The following is an 18,790-nucleotide window of genomic DNA, read 5'->3' as shown; positions in this document are numbered from 1 at the left end:
CAGAATTCATCCGTGGTAAATTCCACTTGAAGTTCACAATGAAGCGACTTACTTTCTCTTCTAGATTAGAAAAATCAAATCCCTCCATCAACTCGCTATCCTTGAGAGGCCTATGGCCAGCCCAAGAGTGCTTCCAGAAATTTATTTTTCTCCCATCTCCCACAATCCATTGCTCTTTAGATGAAATGTAATCCCACATCCTTCTGAATCTAGGCCAAATAGAGGATTTTCTTAATCCTTTCTTAGGAAGGCCATCCTTACTGAGGAACCTAGCCCTCAAGAAAGCGCTCGTGCAAGAGTCTTCATTTTTATTCTCCAAGCCATGTTGCAAAGCATAGCCTTATTGACATCTCGCAACCTTCGCAGACCTAGACCCCCCTCCTCCTTAGGCTTACAACACTGATCCCAGCTAACCACAATTTTTTTTGAGGTATCCACTTCCCTTGTCTAGACAAAGTTTCTCATCCGTCTTTCCAAGGTATCAATAAGAGATGCATGCCACCAATACACTGCAAAGCTGTGAGTAGGCATGCTCAAAATCACTGAGCGAACCAACTCCACCTTACCTGCCATCGACAAAAGTTTGCCCTTCCAGCCCACAAGATGATCCTTTGTCCTATCCATGATAAGTATGATCGCTTCTTTTTTTACTCTGCCTTTAAAATCACCACACCCAGGTACCTTATGGGGAAAGTGCAGAGGGGAATGCCCATTTCCTCCACAATGGCATGCTTCCTCTGGGGGGAGACATGACCAAGGAACATCTTACATTTTTCCAAATTAATGCACTGCCCTGCAAACTCCTGATATCTGATAAGAAAGTTCTTCAAATGACGAATGTACCTAAGAGAAATATTCCCAAAGATAAATATGTCGTCTACGAAAAGGCTATGAGCTGGAGGCGTGACCCCACGAGGACCATTTAGCACCTTAAACTTCTTCTCAGCTACAAGATTGTGAAGACCTCTACAAAGCACCTCTTCTGCCAAGATAAAAAGCATAGGGGAAAGGGGTCCCCTTGCCTCAAACTAGGGGTGCAATAGGGACGGGTTGGGCTGGGTTTCTTAAAACCCTAGCCCAAACCCCCTGAGTCCCCTTAACTGGGCCCAAACCTGTCCTAACCTGACTCAGGGCTACAAAACTTCAACCCTAGCCCTACCCTTCAAGGTTCAGCCCAACCTTTACCTGCCCTAATTGGCCCTGATTTTTCAGGTTCGGGCCGGGATGACCCTGACCCTGACCCTGACTCTAATTGACCTAACACTGGTTTGCCATCAAGGGCTGGGTATACCCTGACCCTAACCTTGCAAAATATGAAATAACTTAAAAATAAAAAATATTTATAATAAAGAGGGGATAAAAAAAAATACAAAGTTTACAAATTTTTTGGTAAAAAAAGCAAAGGAGATCTTTTTCTTTGGTAAAAAAAGTAAGAGAGATCTGTGAGAAGATATATTAGGAGTTTTGAGTTGTTAATGAATCAATGTCAAACAATATATAAAATTATGTTAAATTCAGAGTTAACATCAGGGTCACAACCAGGGTTAACATTAGGAGCCAAAATCAGGGTCGGGTTCAGGGTGGGTTGGGTGGGCCAAAGACATCAATCCTTACCCGCTCTAACCCAGACTCAGGGTCAGAAATTTTAGGGTCGGCCCAACCCTCAGGGCTAAAATTTTTGGGTCGGTACTTGTTCAGGATCAGGGCAGGCTAAGGGCGGATTTGGGCCATCAGGGCCAAACTTGCACCCCTACCTCAAACCCCTCTCCACCTTGAAAAAACCTATCGGACCACCGGAGAACCAAAATCTTGGCTAAACCTAGCAACTGGTGCACTCATGAAACCCATCTCTCATAGAAGCCAAACTTCCTTAGAACATTAAAAATGAAGCTCCAAGACATCGTATCATAAGCTTTCTAGATGTCAATCTTCAAACCCATTCCACCTCCTCTTGTAGTTGAATGCAACATATTTGTTAATTTAGACGCTACTGAGATTTTAGAATGGATAATTTTCCCCTTTTGGAACACTCCCTACTCTTTCTAAATTAGATGAGGAAGCATAGATGATAGTCTAATCGCCATTATCTTTGAGATAATTTTACAGAAAATTTTTTCCAAACATAAAGGTTTGAATTTATCTAGGCTCATTGCCCCTTCTACCTTGGGAATTAGAACTAGAAAATTGGTGTTGATACCATTCGACATTTTGCCTTTACTAAAGAAATTTCTAACTGCATTACACACATCAGCATGAATGATTTCCCAACTAGCTCTGTAGAACATACTTGAGAATCCATCTAGTCCCAGGGCACTCTCTGGATTGAGCTCCCAAATTGCCACTTTAATCTCTGCATTGGTCGACATGGAATCCAGCTTCCAGCGGTCGTGCTCATCAAGTGTAGAAGGGATACACTTGACCATCCACCGGTGAACCATTTTAAAGTTAATTTTTAATCATTTTAATTGGGGCACGAGTTTTAGTGTCCCACTCCTCTATGAATAATCGAATAACCTAAAAACACTATGTATTCTAGGAGTGGAACCAAGAAGTGACGGGGACACGCAACACGAAACCATCAACCATCTACCGCCATCTAGAACACGAGGTTAGGGGATTTTGTATGTTTTTATGGAATGCTTGCATCATAATGCATATGTGAATGAATTTTATCATTTTGCATATTATTATATTATTCCTTATATATGGTGTTGATGTGGCATGAGAATGTGGACTATGATTGTGCATGTGTGCATGTGTGTGTGTGACTGGGGTGCAGGGTGGCCAACGGTTGGTGCCGGTGGCACTGCATGCTCAGGGTGCATGTGTGCATGTGGGTGTGTGACTGGGGTGCAGGGTGGCCAACGGTTGGTGCCGGTGGCACTGGATGCTCAGGGTGTGTGTGTGTGTGTCTGTGTGTGTGACTGGGGTGTAAGGTGGCCAACGGTTGGTGCCGGTGGCACTGCATGCTCAGGGTGAGTGTGTGTGTGTGACTGGGGTGCAGGGTGGCCAATGGTTGGTGCCAGCGGCACTGCATGCTCAAGGTGTGTGTGAGTGTGTGAGTGTGATTGAATCGTGTTGTGGCATATTAAAATGCATTGGGCTAGGATGACCACCCTGGTGCTACAACCCTTTCCAATAGGGGTTTATGTATTGGCTAATCCTCTCATCCGACGGTCCGTGGTTGGGGACGATTTTTGGTGACTGAGGTGCCAAGATGCCAGCGTTGTGACAGACCCTCACGCGATGTTTGATTCGGGGACGGTTATACCCTACATGCGATGCTGGATTTGATGTAGTGGTATCATGGGAGGGTTATTAATAGGGGTTTTTCGGGTAATGATGTGGTTTCGGAACCGGCACGCTCCTAACTCGTAACTAGCTAGTATCCCTGGGGACTGATAACGTACATTTATGACTGGGGATAACACCTACGTTGCAGTAACACTTATACCCCCTTTGGACTTAGAAATTGTTGCTTAGAATTGCTTGATAATAAATGGATCATGTCATTGCACTCACATAATTGCATTCATATTGATGTGGTCGGGCATGAATATTCATACTGTTGCATTTTTTTGGATTGTCATGATTGCTTGTGTGTGTTACCCTCACTGGGCTTCGTGGAAGCTCACCCCCTGTTGTTGCCCCTTTTTAGATGTTGATTTAGAAAATCCTTTGGAAACTGTAATCGAGGTCCCGGCTCTCTACGGAGGTGACCTCTGGGATGAGGAGCTGGTTGCACACGAGGATGGATGCGTGTGCGATGATTGTGCATTTGGAACACTTTGAGGATGGGAGTATCATCTTCTATTTTTTATTCTTTTTGTAATTAACAGATGTAGCCCTATGGGGGCATAACTGTAATTATGATTAAGATGTGAAAACATTCTTTTTGTGTAAATATGGTAAATATCAATAGAAATCACCAGTTGATATATATTTTGTTTATATTATAAGTATATGATTTTAGAATTCATTTCATAATCTTATGAACTTAAAGTACTGCATCGTGGATCCTGGATGGATGGTGGACACGTGTGCGTGTCCATGTTGCCAGCCTTCAGGTGAGTGGAGGCGGGGTGTGACATAGGATGCCAAAAAGACTCAAAAAATCAAAGTCCTCTCCCCACTTACTTATTCTTGTAGAAGAATTTGCACTCGCGATACGGGTAAGATCCGGAGTGAAGACGAGTGTCTCGAAACCTAACACAGATGAGGATTTAGAATGCGTCCAATTCGGGACTATAAATGATGTAGGTTATGGTCATGACACGTATAATAGCGTGAAGAAGGTTGTCAGTGAGTTTGAGCTCAAGCGAAGCTCATTTGAGCTACAAGTGGGTAGGAGAACCCAACTATGCAAACTATCCAAACCGGTGGGTCTACTAGTTGATGTGGCACCTGCTAGTCTTACCTGCTGGTAGACCCTGAGAAGACAGGTGGGTCATATTGGTAGGTGCGGCACCCGCTAGTCTTACCCATCGGTAGACCCAGAGAAGACAGGCGGGTCACACTGGTAGGTGTGGCACCCATTGGTCATACTTGCCAATTGAGTCAGAATCCCAGATAAGACTGGGGGGTCATACTGGTAGGTGTGACCACCCGCTGGTATTCTGTGGGTTTTTTTGTTTTCCCTCATTTCTTCATTCCACCTCTTGGAAACATAATAGGGTGGTTCCCACTTCATTTCCCACACATTCTAAGCCTCATTTACTTGATTGTTCCATGGATCTAAGTTATCATCAAGATTTGGGAAAAGAAATCATACCTTGGCTTGAAAAACCACAAATCTTGGGATCCACTTCCCAAACTCAAATGCTACTTCAATAACTCCCAAATCTTTGTTTCCCTTCTTAAATCCTTCAAGGAAATCACACAAGGTTTCATTATTCCCTAGATTCAACCACATACAAAAGGGTTTAATCACATCTCAATGGTTTATGGCGTTACTTACCTCAATATGTAGATCTCAAGGCACCGGTGACAATACCGACGGTGAAAAGTTAAAACGTGGCTACATAATCCAAGGGAAAAGCCTTCTTCCCACTCTTCTTTTTCGTCCTCCTCCTCCTTTCTTCCTCCTCTTTACTCCTCTCACCAAACTTTGCTGAAAATCATAAATGGGAGAGAGAGAAAGGTATAAGGGCTCTTTATACCATGACGAACAAATATCTTCTAAGGTCCAATTGGTTTTTCCCATTTATGGACCAAACACATTAAATCGTATTTTTGGGCGAAGAAGCTAACATCATCGAGCATACAAAACCTTACTATGACGAGGAGGTCAAAATACACGTGCTCACCCAAGCTGGACATGCTGGGGTCCACGTTACGCATACAAGTGGGTCACACTGGTGGGTCTTGCACCTACCAGTGACACCCACCAGTTGGCCAAACAAGCCAACCATGCTATATTTTGGGGGTAAACAGAATCTTAACATGTACCTCACTCTTGGCATGTGTTGTAGACTAAGTTCTTATCATTCAAATATGATAACACACCTTTTATATTCATACATGGCCTTGTGATACGTGCAAGGGCACACCTTAGGCCTGCAAATCACTTTAGGTACTGGCCCAATCTTGTCCGACCACCCTGCATTTGACGTCACCCTTGCCATCATGTACCATAAGGCACCAATGTCAACCCGTTCTGGTTCAGACCCTACAAGACCAAACTGAACCAATCGGTTAATAAATTAGGTTCAAAGAGCAAGGCTCTACATCTACCCCCCCTCTTTAAAAATTTCACCTTTGAAATTGAAGTTACCTGGTTGTCCAAATAGATGAGGATATTTAGCCTGGATGCCATCTTCTTTCTCCCAGGATGCTTTGTTAAGTGAATGGTTGGCCCAACTCACCTTTACAAAAGAAATGGATCGGTTGCAAAGAGTCTTTATCTTTCGGTTCAAGATTTTAGCAGGTTGTTCCTCATAAGTCATATCAACCTCTAAGTACTCTGGTTTCACAGTTAACACATAGGATGGATCATATACATACCATTTCAACATCGAAATGTGAAATACAATCTGTACGTTACTGAAAGATGGAGGAAGGGCTAGTATATATGCTACTGAGCCAACCCATTTTAGGATCTCAAACGGGCCAACATACCGTGGACTGAGCTTGCCCTTCCTGTGGAACCTGTGTAAGCCCTTGGTAGGGAAGATTTTTAGAAATCCCTTATCCTCCTCTTGGAATTCAATATCTTTCCTGTGGTTGTCTGTATAACTCTTCTGGTGGGATTGGGCTACATTGATTTTCTCACTGATGACATTAACCTTATCACAAGTCATCTGTATCATTTTCGGCCCAATCATTCACCGTTCTCCTACATCATCCCAATATAAGGGAGTTCTACACCTTCTTCCATACAATGCCTCATATGGAGTCATTCTGATCGTGGCTTGATAACTGTTATTATAAGCAAGCTCCATAAGAGGTATGTTTTCTTCCCAATTTCCATTCATTTCCATTGCATAGGCTCTGAGCATATCTTTTAGTATTTGTATGATCTGTTCGGATTGCCCATCAGTTTGTGTATGAAAATTAGTGCTTAAGTTCACATGTGTTCCCATGTCATGCTGGAGGCTCTTCCAGAATTTATATGTGAACCGTGGGTCTTGATTCGACACAATGCTTACCAGTACTCCATGTAAGCTAATTATATTCTCCATATAAAGTTGTGCTAGCTTCTCTATGGAGTAGGTAGTCTTGATTGGAATGAAATGGGCAATTTTAGTAAGTCTTTCAACTATCACCCAAATTTTATCCATTCCCTTGGGTGTACAGGGTAGTGCAGTGACAAAATCCATGGTGATCATATCCCATTTCCACTCCGGTACTGAGAGTGGCTGAAGAGTGCTATATGGTCGATGACGCTCTGCCTTCACCTTTTGACATGTGAGACAATGTGCAACATATAGGGCTACTATAATCTTCATCCCTAGCCACCAATAACTTTGCTTAAGGTATTTGTACATCTTGGTGCTTCTGGGGTGAAGCGTGTACTCATAACTATGTGCTTCCTTAATTATCTTTTATCTCCATGTCATTGGGTACACATAACCTGCCCCGAAACAGTAGTGCTCCATCATTGGTTGTTGTGAAATCGGGATCGTCCATCCTTTGCTCATGGATTTTAACTATGATTTTCTGCAACTCAGGATCCATAGGTTGTTTCATGATTATTTCATACCTGATGGATGGTTGTACTTGTAGGGGCTGCTAGAGATATATTTAATTGCTTGATATTTTCTAACTACTAATCAAGCTCTAAGGTCGATCCTTCATTCAAAATTATTTCATCCATCAACATGGTTTCTTACTTAAGTTGTGGACTGGTGGCCAAATAAGCAAGTGATACAGTTTGAGCTTTCTGGCTCAATGCTTCAGCCACCACATTAGCCTTACCTAGATGGTACTGTATATCACAGTCATAATCCTTCATGAGTTCCAGCCATCTTCTCTGTCTCATGTTCAAATCCCTTTGGGTGAAAAAGTACTTGAGACTTTTGTGATCACTGAATATCTTATACTTTTTCCTATACAAGTAATGACACTAGATCTTCAACACAAAGATAACTGCCGCCAACCCCAAATCATGAGTGGGGTAGTTCTTCTCATATTTCAACTGTATAAATGCATAAGCCACTACCTTACCATGTTGCATAAGAACACAACGTAGTCCAACTCGGAAGGCATCCGTGTAGACTAGCATTCCACCAGTACCTTCTGGTATCGTCAGTATTGGGGTTGACATCAATCGTTTCTTTAGCTCCTAAAAATTGCTTTCACACTCCTTTGACCATTCAAACTTCACACCTTTTCTGGTCAAATTTTTCATTAGAGCGGCGACTTGGGAAAAATTCCCAATGAACTACCGGTAGTAGCCTACTAATCCCAAGAAACTTTTGATCTCTGTGGCATTCTTGGGAGCTTCTCACTCTACTACTACTTTTACCTTTCCTGGGTCAACTTTGATCCCATTCTCAGACACTATATGCCCTAGGAATCCAACTTGTTTCAACCAAAATTCACACTTGTGGAATTTTGCATATAATTGTTGCTCTTTTAATCTTTAAAGTACCATTCGCAATTGTTGTGCATGCTCTTCTTCCGTTTTTGAGTATATCAAGATGTCATTGATGAAAATGATAACCCACTTATCAAGAACATCATAAAATACTTGATTCATCATATCCAAAAAGCTGCTGGTGCATTAGTTAATCCAAAAGACAGCACTAGGAATTCAAAATGACCATATTGGGTCCTAAAAGCCGTTTTGGGTATATCACTGCTCTTTATCTTGAGCTAGTAGTAACCAGACCTGAGATCGATCTTTGAAAATACTTTAGCACCTTGCAATTGATCAAAAAGGTCATCTATGCATGACAATGGATACCGCTTCTTGATGGTCAACTTGTTTAGTTCTCAGTAATCAATGCACATATGCAAACTCCCATCCTTCTTCTTGACAAATAAAACTGGGGAACCCCAAGGAGAAACACTTGGGTGTATAAATCCTTTCTCTAACAAATCTTGTAACTGAGTCTGTAATTCCTTTAGTTCAGGTGGTGCCATTCTGTACGGAGCTTTAGACACTGGTGCTACTTCGAGAACCAAATCAATAGCAAACTTTAACTCCCTGTCAGGCGGGAGCCTAGTTAGATCATCTGGGAAGACATCGGGGAACTCCCTAACTACATTCAATTCCTTTGGTGGTGTGACCTTTGCTTCTATGTCTTGTATTAAAGCTAGGTAGCCCTGACATTCGTTTTTCAATAACTTTACCTCCTATAATGCAAAGATGAGAACTTCTTTGGGTTGTTTTATCTTATCTGCTTGATACACAAGCTCTTCACCATCATGACTCACCACCTTAATTTTCTTCTCGGCACACATGACATTTTCCCGGTGAGTAGATAACCAATCCATGTCCAATATAACATCAAAATTTGCATATTGAATTTGATAAGCTAGGCATCCAGCTTCTTTCTACCTATATAAATGGAACATGGTCCATACACTTTATTTATTTGGACCATCGTGCCCGTATGTGTGCTAACAATCAATTTACTTTCTAGAGCCCTAGGTGTCATGTCAATCTTTCTAGCAAATCTTTTAGATATAAAAGAATGTGATGCACCAGAGTCAAAAAATACATAAGCTGGTATACCCAAGATAGATAGGGTACCTGCTACGACGTCGGGACTTGCCTCAACCTCTTCAGCTGATACTACATACATTCTTCCTTGAGGTGGACCACCTTGAGCCAAGGTGGGTCTATGAATAGGAGGCGGATTCTGTACCACATCTGGCTTGTACGGGCAATCCTTTGCAAAATACACGAGTGAATGGCAAACATAGCACCTATTCTGAGAGGTTAGCACTAGTACTGGTGCCCTTTGTATCTGGCCCAGTGCAGTAGGAGGATGAGGTGGCCGCGGGGCCGTAGGCACCGTGCTAGTATTCGAGTGAAAAGAGGTAGTACCCGATCTATTGGCAGGCTGGGGCATGTACCCCGATGACCTATAAGGCTGTTGATATGAAAGACTATAATTATATGGCCCACGAAAGCTCTTATTTTGGTTGCCCGAATCTACATAGGGATTGGACCTCTTCCAAAGTCCAAGTGTGGTGGAAGATTCTCCCTTTTGCTTATCTTCTATAGTCTTGGCCTTCTGGATAATTTGAGCAAAATCAATCAAGTCCATGGCCCCTAGAATTGTACCAATAGATACTTTTAGCCCCTTCAAAAATGTCTTTGCCTTTTCCTCTGCTGTTTTCATGTGTGGAGGAAAAAAGTTATACAACTCCTCAAATTGCTGCTGGTACTCAAGGACAGACTTATTTCCCTAAGTCAAAGCTGAGAACTCAATTTCCTTCTGATCTCTGAAGCTGGTGGGGTAATAGTTTGATAATAACTCCTTGAACTGTTCCCATTTTGGTTCCGGATGGGTTGCCACCAAAATAAGCTTAAAGGCCTTCCACCATGAATCAACCTCATTCATTAACTATAACCCAGCATAAATGAGCTTTTGAGGTTCTGTACATTCCACCACCTCAAATATCTTTTCCATTTCTTGGATCCACCGATCCGACTCGAAAGGGTCACTCCCCACCTTGGTGAAGATAGGTGGCAAGTGTCTCTTAAATGATTCCACCACCTTTGTAGTAGTGGTTGCTGGTGGATAGTATGGAGGATAAGTTGAGTAGTATTGGTATGGGGGTGGCACCATATATAGAGGAGTGCTATAAGGACGGAATTGTGGAGTAGCCACAGGTGGAGTACCCTTAGTTGGTCCTATAGTGGTACTGCAAGTAGTGCACTCCCTTGTACCTCAATTGGTGGTGCCCAAGGAGAAACACCCCCCGGTTGAACTTCGGCACCATGGGAGGATCTTGTAAAAAAGGTACTCCATGAGGGTGTTGATCCATTTGCATAGGGTGCAACTGTTGGTGCATAACATTCATGAAAGTCTACTATTTTTTGAGTAACTGTTGGTGGAATTCCTATTGCGACTATTGAATAAGAGTCGTAACATCATTGGGTGTAATAACAGGAGGAGGATCCGTAATTTCAGGTGTAGGTGAGTCCTCAACTATATCTTCTTGTCTAAGACTCACCCGTGGTTGAGGTCCCCGAGGGTTAGGTGGTAGTCCAATGGGATGGGGACCACATGGGGCCCCTCTTGCAGTACTGTCGGATCTAGTTCGTACCATAATGCTTTGTACCTAGATTGCATTAAGATTTGGTATAATTAAATGCCACATTTATTTCATGTAAGCACAAATCAATGCACATCATGGCTCCCATTATGTATTCATAGTGTATTCCATCATCATGGCATGCATTCCACACATTGAGTTCCATATGGTATCGTAATTATTCCACATATGTACGCATGAAGATTAATTGCACATCAGCCTATAATTTATGCAAAAATAGGTTCTGCGAGGCTTAAACAACAAATTCCAAAAATTTGGGATTTTTTGGCCCAAAAACTCACATCGGCAGGTTATACCGGCGGGTGGGCTATTTTTAGGACCCGTTGGTGGTGACCTGTCGGTCCATCATGTGGTTCTCATTTAAGGGCAAAAAGCCCTTATTTTTAAAACCCTTCATTTCTTTTCCTTTCCCGCTCTTTTCCAAATTGCCCTAGAGAACAAGAGAAGGTCTAGATGTCCTTCACAGCCTTATCCACACCTCACATTGGGATTCAGAGCTCCTCAACTCCATTCTCAATATCAAGTAAGTGGGTTTTTCCTCTTTCTCTTTGGGATTTGTGTTGCTTTTTCTCAATAGCCTCAAAAACTCCATTTTCTTTTGATTTCTTCCAACTAAATTGAATGTAGTATGTGGGTTTGTCATTTCCTTGATGTTTCTCATCTCTATACATCACATATGTCATCTCTATGGATTGTTTAACCCTATTTTTCTCAAAATTTTACTGTTTTAGGGTTTATCTCATTTCCTCTTTCATTTCTCGCAAAATGTTTGATTCAATGAGTCCATATATTCACATTTGATTGCATAATAGTGGTAGGAGTGCTACATTGTACATATGCATCACTTTTCTCACTTTGGCATGAATTTTCCCCATTTCTAGGTTAGTGTTCTTCTTGGGAAAGTTTGGGGCTTTCACTTTATTTTAACCTCAATATGCCCAATATACACATTTTCATGAAATTGAACCTTCCTTCATTTGTTATTGCCAAAAATTTCCTCAATGCTTTGGGTATACTAGGTTTATGCTCCTCTCTGTGAAATTTTCCATTTCTTTCTTCATTTGGAAATCTATCAATCATCTCGAATTGTTGTCAACTTTGATATTTACATGTACCTATGCATTAAATAAATGCTTTCCTCACTTATATCATACTAGAGGCTTGCCCACTTCACGACATTCATTTGTCAATGCGTGGTTTTGTCAATCTACCACTTATATATAATTACATTGTGACTATGGCCTTTCACTATGGTCCCTTTTACAAACTTATCCATTTTCTTATGTTTTCTTCCTGAATTTTGTAGGATGTGTTCTCCCAAGGGCAAAGGAACAACTTCCTCATCGCATAGTGGCCAAGCCTCTAGTAGGAAGAAGAGGGGTGTTGCCACTAGTTCTTCTACCCCTCCGGCCTGACCCAACAGAAACCTTTTTGAGGATCTAGAGGATTACGATGATGACACCTTTCATAGCCTTGAGGCTGCACTCAGTTGGGACACCTTCTCCAAGAGACTAGTTCTGATGGAGAAGACTGTGGTGACTAAAGACTTCACTCGAGTTCAAATGCTCGAAGGTTCACGGCCTTAGGTTCGGAGACCATGTTATCTATCGACCGTTAATGCTACCACAACCTCGTTCAGCTATTTTACTGCAACCTAAAGGTGGTATATGACAACCAAATGTATAATCTCGCCAGCTGAGTAAAGAGTCGAGATATTAGGTTGCCGATCCACTTATTAGCGGGGATTTTGGGCATCTCCATGGAGGGTACTTGGTACTACTGCCCTCCTAGGGCTAAGGCCTTGGGTCCTCATAGGAGTGAGACCCTCCAGAAGCATGTCTACATAACCATTTGTGGCAGCACTATCCATCAGAGTCCAAGACAACCTTTCTTGTTGAGGTCCGAGTTTTCAGCCATTTAGTGCAGTTCAACTTGCACTCTAACAGCTCACCGGCAACCTCTCTAATGGCTCTTTAGAATTCTTGTTGCAACAAGCTCACTGGCGACCACCTCCCCATCCCCATCTCAGTGGCGGCAGCGGCTAGGTTCAGGTAAGGTTTATTCCTCACCCCTAACACCCCTCCTCTCTCCCGATTCATCCTCTCTTCTTCCGATCTCTCCTTTCCCGACTCTTTACCTACCCTAGTTGTTCGCCTGATTTCTCCACCAGATTACTTAGACTTTGCCACAACCACACCTCTGATTAACTCGACCAAACCACTATCCCTTCATTTGTCTCTTACAACGACTCTCCCATCCTGACTATTTCTCTTCTTTGAGATTTTCAAAAACCTATATCCTTGATTAACCCCCTCTCTACCATCGATTATAGCTTGAATCCTTCCCCATCTGAGTTTCTCCCAACATCCTTCTACTTCTCCTCTCTCTCTCTCTCTCCTACCCCCCATGAGCTCTTCTTTGCCTATTATCATCTCTAAGAACCCTGCCCCTACCTTTACCCTCACCCTTACCCATGCATCTCAGACACCGTGAGCCTCTCCTAGCCCTTCTCTCCAAAGCCGATTCTTGAGTTTTGAACCACACCACTCACCGCTGCTACCACTCATCTCTGAGTTTGAGTTGCGACTGTCTGACTAGGTGGGCTACTCAGCAACAATCTATAACTGTGGGCAGTAAGGGAAGCTACTTTTATTTCCTGCTATTTCCTTATTATCTGTTTAGGTAGTTTGATTTGTATTTAGTTATTTATAGCCAGTATTCAGGTGTCTCTAATAGTAGTGTGACCCAAGCAAAGCTGAGAATATTTATAAAAATAATAATAAATTAAATTAAAATAATAGCAAAACTGGTTGCATGGTCTATTATCATTGCATGTGCCCATTTTGTTAGCATAGTATATGTCAACTATTCTAGTATCGACTAGTGCACTGCATATGCTTTATCTTAATGTATTATGCCATGCCCACTTTCTATATGTTTGTTAGTATACCTTACTCTGTTTGGTAGAACTGAATCTTGTCTTTTTTTATTGGGCTATTATAGTCTTGTTTGAAAGTTATAGTTGTCATAGCTGTCTATATCTCTTCACAATAGTTGTTTATTGCTAATCGCTAGCATATGTTATATAAGCATTTTGGATTATCCCAATGATATAGTCAATAGTATAAGCACTCTTGTGTATCTCATTTACTTGCACCTTTGCATACAGCTACTCTACATATCATCTCTAGACTAGTTTTTTTCTTTATTATCTCTTTCTCTTTACTCATATTATTTTTATAACTCTATATATTTCTGCACCTATACTATAGGTGCATCAGGTAGGCAGCTGGCACCTTATTTAATTCAGCCAATCTCTTTTGCATGGATCCTACTTTTCTATGACTTTATAATTTCTATTTTTTTATTACCTATACACATTTTTTTATCATGCCCTTCAGTACTAACGTTGTGTGTAATAGATTGGAATCTTGGAACATTGGCTCACTGATGAGCAAAAGCATGGAGTTAATAGATGTTATGCGGAGAAGTCGGATTAATGTTGCATGTATTCAAAAGACAAGATGGAAAGGTAACAAAGCAAAGGGAATAGATGACTTCAAACTATGGTACATGGGTGATGAAAGCGGAAGAGGTGGAGTGGGCCTAGTAGTGGATAGAGACCTTAAAAATGAAGTGGTGGATGTTAAAATATTTGGAAGCAGGATCATCGCTCTTAAACTTATGCTAGACGGTGAGACCATCAATATAGCTAGCGCTTATGCGCCCCAAGCAGGACTAGATGAGAGTGTTAAACTACTATTTTGGGAACACATGGATGACTTGGTACAAGGTATTGGATGGGGAGAGAAAATTATTATCGGAGGAGACCTTAACGGGCATGTGGGCAAGGATTGTAGAGGCTATGAAGAGATACATGGTGGATTCGGAGTTAGAGAGAGGAATGTAGAGGGGATCTTAGTGTTGGACTTTGCAACATCGTATGACTTTTGCATTGCAAATACCTTTTTTGAGAAAAGGGAGGAACATTTAATTACCGACAAAAGTGGATAGCACGCAAGTCAAATTGATTTCTTCCTCACGAGAAGATCTGACAGAATGTTATGTAAAGACTGTAAGGTTATACCTAGAGAGAGCCTAACTGCTCAACATCGACTGGTGATCTTGGATATGTACCTAGGAAAGCTGAAATGCAAGAAGACACAATAGATCTTTCCTAAGATAAAATGGGAGCAACTACAAGGAGGGCTATTAAAATATTTTACTGCTAAAGTGGTTCCACAGAGAAAGTGGGATTTTGACGGAGATGTTAATGAGATGTGGATTGAGATGACGACCTGTATCAAGAATGTGGCTAAAGAAGTGCTAGGGGTATCAAAGGGTTGGGGCCGAACTTCTAGAGAAACTTGGTGGTGGGATGAGGAGGTCCAGGTTACCATTAAATCTAAGAAAGATTATTTTAAGACTTAGCAAAGGAGCAACGAGGTAGAAGATAAAGTAAGATATTACTTACCCAGGAATGAAGCTAAGAAGACTGTGGGGAAAGTAAGGGCAAAGAAATAAAATAACCTCTATGATAACCTTGATACAAGAGAAGGAGAAAAAGAGATCTATAGAATAGCCATAATAAGGGAAAGGATGAGTAGAGATATTGACCGTGTTAGATGCATTAAAAGTGATTATGGTAGAATACTGGTAGGGAATGAGGACATTATGAAGAGATGGGGTGATTATTTTTACAACCTATTAAATGAAGAGGCCTTGACTGATAAGATGGGCCCGGAATTAGACGGTGATAGACATCACGCTAACCCTCCTCATAGACAACTACAACATGTTGGTGTGAATGAAGTTAAAGAGGCCCTACGAAAGATGAAAGCAGGTAAAATACTAGGCCCAGATGAGATCCCAATTGAAGTATGGAAGTGCCTAGGAGTACTAAGAATATCATGGCTAATCAAGCTGTTTAATAAGATTCTGAGTACCGAGAAAATGCCAGATGATTGGAGGAGAAGCATTTTGGTTCCTATTTATAAAAACAAAGGCGATATCCAGAACTGCAATAACTATACAGGCATAAAACTAATAAGTCATACTATGAAACTATGGGAAAATGTTATTGAAGGCCACCTCAGAGAAGAAACTACTATAACTGAGAATCAATTTGGTTTTATGCCAGGGAGGTCCACAACAGAAGCTATCTACCTCCTAAGAAGACTTATGGAAGTATTTAAAGCTCACAAAAAAGACCTCCATATGGTCTTTATTGACGTTGAGAAAGCATAGGATAGAGTACCAAGAGATCTTATTTGGCATGTCTTAGGGAAGGTGAGGGGTTCTTTAAATTATGTGGATATAATTAAGGACATGTATGAGGGAGTGGTGACAAGTGTCAAAACTATAAAAGGTTAAAGTAATGAATTTCCAATTATAATTGGGTTACACTAAGGATCAGCTTTGAGCCTATATCTGTTTGCCCTCATCATGAATGATCTAACCAAGCACATCCAAGACCAGGTCCCATGGGGTATGCTATTCACTGATGATATTGTTTTGATAGATGAGACTGTGGAAGGGATTAATACTAAACTGGAGCTATGGAGATCAAGCTTTGAATCAAGAGGTTTTAGGATAAGCAGAACAAAGACAGAGTATATGATGTGCCCATTTAGCCAAACTATGAGACGTGAGGAAGTGGTGAAACTTGAGGGGTGAGAAATACCACAAAATGACTATTTTAAATATCTGGGGTCAATTATTAGCAAAGAGGGTAATATAGAAAATGATGTCTCCCACAAAATTAAAGTGGGATGGATGAAGTGGAGAAGTGCCTAGGAAGTGCTATGTGATAAACACATACCTGTTAAACTCAAGGAAATATTCTACAGGACAATAATACGTCCAGCGATGATATATGGGCAGAGTATTGGGAAATCAAGAAGACCAATTTGAATAAATTGGGTATAGCAGATGCGATACCCTACTTTTTAAACCTGGTCTAATTACCCGGTTGACCCGGTTTAACTATGCAGGACCTGAACCAGAGAGAGTTAAGCGGGTTCCTTATGGACCATGATGGCAAGGGTGACTTTGAACACAGGTTGGCCAGACAAGTCCGAGTCAGTGCCAGAGGAGACGGGTGTACCCAAGCCATGCACATGCACGTATCATAAGGCCATCTACGGGTAATGCAGGTATGTAGCCATATCCTAAAGTGCATACGTATAATATACCTTATGCCGAGAGTGAGATACATGCCGAGAGTCGAATTCCATCAAAAATTCCACTTGTTGGCTAATTTTTGGCTCTCAGGTGGGTGGTCACAGGCGGGCGCATCCACCCACCTGAGTGACCCACCCATGTGGTTACTAGATATTTTAAAAAGTATAAATAACATTTATTGTGTTTTTCATTTTCTCATTATTACACTATAGAGTTGGTGAGAAGAGTAAAGAGGAGAGAAAAGAAGGGAGAAAAGAGAACGAAGAAGAAGAAAGGGGAAGGAAGAGGAGGAAGAAATGGATTTAAGTGGCGCCAAGGTTTGATCTTCCCATTCTGACGTCGGAAGAGTGATCCCCAACACGAGATCTACGATTGGAGGTGAGCAAAAGTTATGCTTCTTAAACTTTCACCAAACCTAAGTAAAACCCTTGATTTGGGTAGAGTTCCTTGAGATCTTGTAAATCCCAGTTGAGATGATGAATCTAAGGTTTAATAGATGGTCTATGTGTTGGTTTTGAAGGATTTGAAGAAGCGTTTACAAGATTTGAGAAGCATTGGTGATTTCTTGAGCTAAGAAGTGATATTGGGTTTTGAAAGAGTTCTTGAGCAAAGAAGGTAAGATGGCTTTTCAATCCTTAAATCTAACTTAGATCTAGGTAAGAATCATCTTATAAGACCTTGGATGTGTGGAAAATGTGATTGGAAAAGCTCTATTTGATTTCCCAAAGGTTGGGGAAAGTTTCAAGGAAGAAGGCAATTTTTCGCCCTCTAAGGTGGGCCGAATAGCCCACCTGAGGGCACCCGCCTAAAAAGGCAGGCCCTCGGCTGGGACCGGTGGGCCAGCCCGCCCACCTAATAAGGCAGGTGGGCCATGACAGGTGGGCTGTCCGACCCACCCGAGAGGCCTCCAACTTGATTTTTGTGTCCGAATGGATCCAAAACGGATGGACAACCTTCTTTTATGATTTTAAATATGATTTAACCATCAAATATTGTTAGTTTTAACCCCAAGGTGGTGAAATACTAACCCCATTCACTTATGATAGGTTCACAAAAATTTATGTTTCTCACACCGGATCTCACCCGTACCGGGCATGAGTCTTTGTACACAACAAGTAAGTGGGGAGAGGACATTTGATTTTATTTTAAGGCTTGTTTGGCATCATTCAATTGTATCTAGACTAGTTATTTCATTATGTAAATTATGCGTAGCTTAGTCATCCTCATATGATTGTGACATGTGTGTTGTGTTTTACATTCTCAATGTTAAATGATTGATGTGCTTATATGATGAATGATAGGATCACTGTGCATGATGCATTATTGGACTAGATGCCGTAGTCGGCGTGGAAACGAGTGCATTGGTTGCCCGTGGAATGGGATGCGGTGGTACTATGCAATCGTACTATGTCATATAGGAGCATGCGATTTAGGATTATCATCTTCCCGTGCTACGATCCTTCCCAATAGGGGTTGAGGTATTGGGTTATCACTTAGGGGGAAGCAGTGGTCACGGTTGTCGGGTCACTATGGCGGTTAGACATACGCCCGGCAAAGTTACACAGTTGAAGGAGGTGTATGGGTTGTGCCTAGTGGAAATCAGTGGGAAGAAATTGGATGCACAACTCATTAAATTCAACATACAGAATTTTGACGTTATACTGGGCATGGATTGGTTGTCGGCCCATCGAGCTAATGTGATGTGTGTCGAAAAGTTAATTAGGGTGACAGATGATGAAGAAAAAGAATTGGTGTACTAAGCAGATAAAATGAAACAAGCTAGAAGGGTCCTCGTCTCTGCTCTTCAAGCGGTAAAGTTATTGGAAAGTGGATGTCAGGGTTACTTAGCATCGGTACTTGATGTTGATGCAAA

The 18,790-nt window shown here is 41.6% G+C and overlaps 1 protein-coding gene across 1 annotated transcript; it reads left to right on the top strand.

Moving 5' to 3' along the window:
* The first annotated feature begins 14,196 nt into the window (after positions 1 to 14,196).
* Positions 14,197 to 14,748, top strand: LOC122061669. The gene has a single exon (XM_042625084.1). The coding sequence runs from the start codon at positions 14,197 to 14,199 to the stop codon at positions 14,746 to 14,748; it is 552 nt and encodes a 183-aa protein (XP_042481018.1).
* The last annotated feature ends 4,042 nt before the right edge of the window (positions 14,749 to 18,790 follow it).

Source organism: Macadamia integrifolia, chromosome 14, assembly GCF_013358625.1.
Source record: "Macadamia integrifolia cultivar HAES 741 chromosome 14, SCU_Mint_v3, whole genome shotgun sequence".
In the NCBI taxonomy this organism is placed as follows: Eukaryota; Viridiplantae; Streptophyta; class Magnoliopsida; order Proteales; family Proteaceae; genus Macadamia; species Macadamia integrifolia.
Note: the sequence above shows the minus strand (reverse complement) of the source record. Positions and strands in the feature narration are given on the sequence as shown.